Source organism: Jatropha curcas, chromosome 10 (genome assembly GCF_041381405.1).
Source record: "Jatropha curcas cultivar XTBG-Jc1 chromosome 10, XTBG_Jcur_1.0, whole genome shotgun sequence".
Lineage (NCBI taxonomy): Eukaryota > Viridiplantae > Streptophyta > Magnoliopsida > Malpighiales > Euphorbiaceae > Jatropha > Jatropha curcas.
In genome coordinates this window covers 6,733,916-6,739,809 of record NC_143160.1, presented here as the reverse complement: position 1 = coordinate 6,739,809, position 5,894 = coordinate 6,733,916, and the positions used below count along the sequence as shown (strand labels likewise).

The 5,894-nt window shown below is 28.7% G+C and overlaps 1 protein-coding gene across 1 annotated transcript; it reads left to right on the top strand.

Annotated features, from left to right (window-relative positions):
* Positions 1-2,895: 2,895 nt before the first annotated feature.
* Positions 2,896-5,894, top strand: TT7 (Cytochrome P450 superfamily protein; the record flags this gene model as incomplete). The annotated part of the gene is given in 3 exon segments (XM_089726723.1): positions 2,896-3,385; positions 4,061-4,513; positions 5,632-5,894. Coding segments are annotated over 3 exon segments (1,151 nt in total), but the record flags the coding sequence as incomplete, so codon positions are not given.

Here is a 5,894-nt window from a genome sequence, read left to right as displayed (position 1 = left end):
AAATATATAGTCATATAATTTTATAAGTTGAAGTGGTCAATGGGTCAAATAAAAAATTAAATAGGATTTTTTATGTAAAATAGAAACGTTTTTATAATTAACCCATATTTGATTCAACTGTTTTAACCGGTGGATAGTGGATATGCATATTTGATAGGTTGAGCTAGATAAAAAAAAATGATGACTTGCTAATCCATTGTGGATACTTCAAATCAATAAATCGGATTTAACCAGATCTAAGTGCAAACCCTAGTTATTATATCAGACAATATATTTGATTTAATCATAAATTTCATCCTAAATTTTTAAAGTAATTGTAACTTCACTCTGACTTGGTTCTATTTAGGTTTCCTTTGTTTATTAATCTAATTATAATTACACTCTAATATGTTTTTAGCTTTTAGGGTGCAATTGTATCCTAAAAGCGAATTAAATCTTTCTAAATTTATTGATATATTGCAATTACACCTTGAAAGAAATTAAAAATTATAATTTTGAATAACATAATATGCAAATGGACCTCATAAAAGCAAATGCAAAATAGACGTATTGAATAAATCGATAAGTTCAGAGTGCTCTAATTCACTTTTTAAGTTGCATCCTAAAAGCAAATTAAAATATAATTGCAACTAAATTAATAAATTTTGATGTATGAAATATTACAACTATATGAAAAAGTTGAACGCAAAATTGATGTTTAGGCCAATATATTTCCTAGATAGTTAATTAGCAAACTTTATACAATATTTTTAAGTCTAAAACAGAAATTTAGCAAATTTTTCTTCTAATTGATAAAAGAAAATTTTAGAGGTGGAAAATGTTGCAAGTCTTTGTTTCTTTCACCGCCTAGGCTAACCGAAACTTGGACATTTCGAACTCCTAGACTGGTGGATGCATTTGTTATTATTATTATTATTATTATTATTGTTAATTGTAATTTTAGAGGAGGAATATGTTACAAGTCTTTGTTTCTTTCCCTTTCAAAAAAACAAAAAGTCTTTGTTTCTTTCACGGCGCAGGCTAACCGAAACCAAGACAGGGAATTCCGTGCTATTAGACAGGCGGATGGATTTATATTAATTATTTAACATTATTTTTGTTTTAAATATAAGTATTTTTTCCCTATGAATTAAGAAAATAATTACTTCTTTTAATTTATAAGAAAATCAAGAATAATTTAATTAAATTATCTTTTATTTCAAAATTAAAAGTAATTTTAAGATAATTATTATAATATAAATAAAGATAAAATTAGATTTAGGAGTTGTAGTTTAGTTGGCAATACAAACTAGACACGTGAAAAGAGCTTTAAAATTCCATCTCACTAAATACACTCTATAAAAAAAGACGAAAAGTCTTTACTATAACTAATTCTGAGCCGAATTGACCGGTGGTTTATAAAATAGAAAGGATAAAACTAGAAATGACCATTTGTTAATTTTTAGAGTACTCAAAACTGACTTTTCTTCCTAAAGTTAGTTGGCATTACGAATGAAGGGAGACTTACCAAAAGATAATGATGATATGATGTTATGATGTACTGTTTTTAATAGTGATGATAAGATGTTATGATATACTATGTTTAGTAAAAGTAGTAATAACAATTAATCTTTATTTTCAAATTAGTTGATTATTTTATATACATCACCTATTACCATTAAGGATTTTGAAAAATTAAAATAATTTTGATAAAAGTTTTAAAAATTTTAAAAAGCATTTGTTTTAATACGTAATAAACAAGGATAAAACATGTAATAAAAATTTTTTGTTAAACCTAGATTAGTTGAGGTCTAAGATAAAAATCTTTTGTCTCGTTGTATAATGATCATAGCCAGATCATTATTAATTTCAAGTGATCATAAATCTTTCGTGACTACTTTAAATTTATCTCTTAATCATTTAGCACTTTTTATTCCTAAAGCATCGTATTTATAACTGGGGCATGTAATATATAATCAAAACAGTCAAATATTAAATATTTTTTTCAATGTCACTTTATGTCACATCGGTATCATCATTTTTAATCTCGTACAGCATCCATCTTAATATGTGTATCTCCACTTCTATCACACTCAATATTTATTTATTCGCGCATGCCATTGCAGCTGTATTCATTTATTATGATGTAAGTTGCCATAAAAAATAAAAAATTCAAGTCTGAATAATCGTTAAATATTATTATTATTATTATTCAACTTTTGAATCTTAGATATGATTGTTTTTGTAAGTCTGAGAACATTGCTTGAAATTTTAGCAAATCAATTTTAAATATTTTTTAACAGTCAAAATGAACTTTCGTCTTCATGTGAGCTGTTGGTCCATTTGAATAATAAAGATATGCACAATGTCAATTGATGTGTTGATTTCTTACTCTAATTGAAAAGACAAAATTTGATTTTTTAGTTAATCTAATTATAATCACAAAGACTTTGTAGCTAATCAATTCAGAACATTCCAAATTCAAATTAATTCAATTAAGTATATCATATGTCTCTGCTTAATTGAATTACTCTTTTAATTAATTAATAAAGTATCTCTACTTAATTGAATTATTCTTTTAAATAATTAGTACTTCTCCAAATTATTAAAATTTGAATTATTCAAATTATTAATTGAATTTTTTTTTTCACTTATATTTTTTTACTATTTGATTATTCGTAATTAAAATAATATTATTTAATTTCTCACATTTACTATTTAATTATTATTTTTTTATTTAACCATAAAAATAAATTTTCAACAAAAATGAGTAAAATAATTAGTTAATTGAACTTTTTCCTCAATTGGCGGTTGGTTACAATATAACCAACCATTCTAAATGCACGAGCTCAACCTCCACTGTCACGTTTCCTACCTACTATATATCTCATTCCAAACGTAATATTGTACATCCGTTTCTTACTTCTATAAGTATAAAAACTCTGAAACCAAAAAGAAAAAACAAAGTAAAATGGCTTCTTTCATCCTATACTCCATACTTGCCACCCTCTTCGTCTACTTCCTCTTCAAACTCCGCTCCTTCGGCCGCCGTCTTCCGCCAGGTCCAAAACCATGGCCCATTGTGGGGAACTTACCGCATTTGGGCCCAAAGCCTCACCAATCTTTAGCAGCGTTGGCTAGGTCCTATGGACCTCTCATGCACCTCCGGATGGGATTTGTAGACGTCGTCGTGGCGGCTTCCGCGGCGGTTGCAACACAGTTCTTGAAAGTTCATGATGCCAACTTCTCTAGCCGGCCACCGAATTGTGGTGCTAAATACGTGGCTTATAATTACCAGGATCTTGTGTTTGCACCGTATGGTCCAAGGTGGCGAATGCTTAGGAAGATTAGTTCCGTCCACCTCTTCTCCGGCAAGGCGTTGGACGATTTCAGACATATTAGACAGGTGAGCTTAGTTTATTATTTACTATTTTTGCCGATATTAACAAATATTTAGACTGTAGGTGTAGACAAAATAATTAAAGTCTTTGCTAGTAATTTGATAAAGAGCCATTTGTTTTGACCATTGCATAAGTTCAAATCGTGTGTATAATATTCAGTTGACCATTCTGATTAACCTGAAGTTAGTTATTTTAATTGTTATTTTATTGAATTATTTTTTACTACTGGGATCCATAGATGTCGTAAGTGGAACTATTCAACAGGATCAAATATTGAACATTGAAAATTCTATTTATAGAAAATGAAAAGATAATTCTTTAAAAATATAAGAGGGTAAATTTGAAAAAATTAACTATTTTATAGGTAAATTGAAAATTTGTAAATTTTTTTAAAAAAATTTTGGGTTGAAAGCGGACTATATTATTAAATTCTTTTAAATATTTTTTATACTTATGAAGTAGTATAAAAATATTTAAAATTTTGGATCAGTGTTTGGTTACCAAACCTTCAAAATTATAAATGAAATTTTTTATTATTTTATTTTAATAGTATTTATATTTATTGATTGATAAGGCACACAAAAGGATAATCTTTATTTTTCATTTGCATGCATCGGCTTTTTTTCGTCCACACGACTATACATTAACGACTTGACTCTCGTCGATTATTGATCATGCAGCAAGAAGTCTCGGTTCTCACGCGTGCATTGGCGAGTGCGGGTCCAACACCGGTTAACTTAGGGCAATTGCTGAACGTGTGCACTGCAAACGCCCTCGGGAGAGTGATGATAGGGAGAAGAGTGTTTGGTGATGGTACCGGCGGCGGCGATAGAAAAGCGGACGAATTTAAGTCGATGGTGGTGGAGCTGATGGTGTTGGCCGGAGTTTTCAATATTGGGGACTTTGTCCCTGCTTTGGAGTGGCTAGACTTACAGGGGGTAGCAGCTAAAATGAAGAAGCTCCATGAGAGATTTGATGCTTTCTTGACTGAGATTGTGGAGGAGATTAAATCTAACGGTTCTGATGAATGTGGAAAAAACAAGACCATGTTTAGTACGTTGATTTCATTGAAGGAGAATGCTGACGATGAGGGAGAGAAGCTCACAGACACTGAAATCAAAGCTTTACTTTTGGTAATTTCTTTTTCCAACTCTCATTTAAATCCAATACACTATATCATAATTCATAGTGAAAAATATAATAAAATATGTAATTTCACTTATCTAGATTCAATCCGTGAGTACTCAAATTTATAAAAAATAAATTTTTATTAAAAACAGAATATTTTTAATCATTTACTGAAAAAATAAAATGAGAATATTTTTCAAAAATTTTTTAATTTAATTAATTTAATCCATAAGTGAGTTAAGCAAGTTTAATTTTCAAATCTAACCTAAAAAATGGTAAAATATTCTAATAATTTTTTATTTCTTTTGAGTAATATATATATAGTCAAAAAATTTATTATCTATGTTAAGCAAGTTGGATACAGAAGATTCAAAAGTACTTGAATTATTGAATGCACGTGCTCGAACTAACCAGCTTTCGCACTTGACCTGTTGATCACATTCAATCAGCTTGAATATCTAAGTATTTTAATATTAAAATAAATAGTTTTTTTGAAAAAAAGCGAGTAATAATTTTAAAATAATTAAGTCCAAGGAGCAAACAACAACAAAATAAAAAATATTTTGTCATTCGATTTTAAACTATTCATAAATTTTCTTTTTTTTTTAAAAAGTGAATCTTTGACTTTGTGCTTGCAAATTTTTTATTATACCAATAATATAAATAATATAAATATTTTGTCATTCGATTTCAAACTATTCATAAATTTTCTTTTTTTTAATAAGTGAATCTTTGACTTTGTGCTCGCAAATTTTTTATTATTCAATAATATAAATAATATAAATATTTTGTCATTCGATCTGAAACTATTCATAAATTTTCTTTTTTTTAATAAGTGAATCTTTGACTTTATGCTTGCAAATTTTTTATTATACCAATAATATAAATAATATAAATATTTTGTCGTTCGATTTCAAACTATTCATAAATTTTCTTTTTTTTATTAAGTGAATCTTTGACTTTGTGCTTGCAAATTTTTTATTATATCAATAATATAAATAATATTGTGACAAAAAAATAATATATAATAATTAACAACTTTTTTTTCTTTCAAAATTATAATATATGTTTAAAGAAATTTTTTCAAAGAAGCAACACTAAGGTCATTGTGCTGTGGTTGCAGAACATGTTCACTGCAGGCACTGATACATCTTCAAGCACAGTAGAATGGGCCATTGCAGAGCTCATTAGGCACCCAAATATATTGGCCCAAGTCCGACAAGAGCTCGACATGGTCGTGGGTCAAGACCGTCTCGTAACTGAGTTGGACTTGCCCCAATTAACTTACCTCCAAGCCGTCGTCAAGGAAACCTTCCGGCTCCACCCATCAACACCACTATCACTTCCACGGATTGCGGCGGAGAGTTGTGAAATAAATGGCTACCA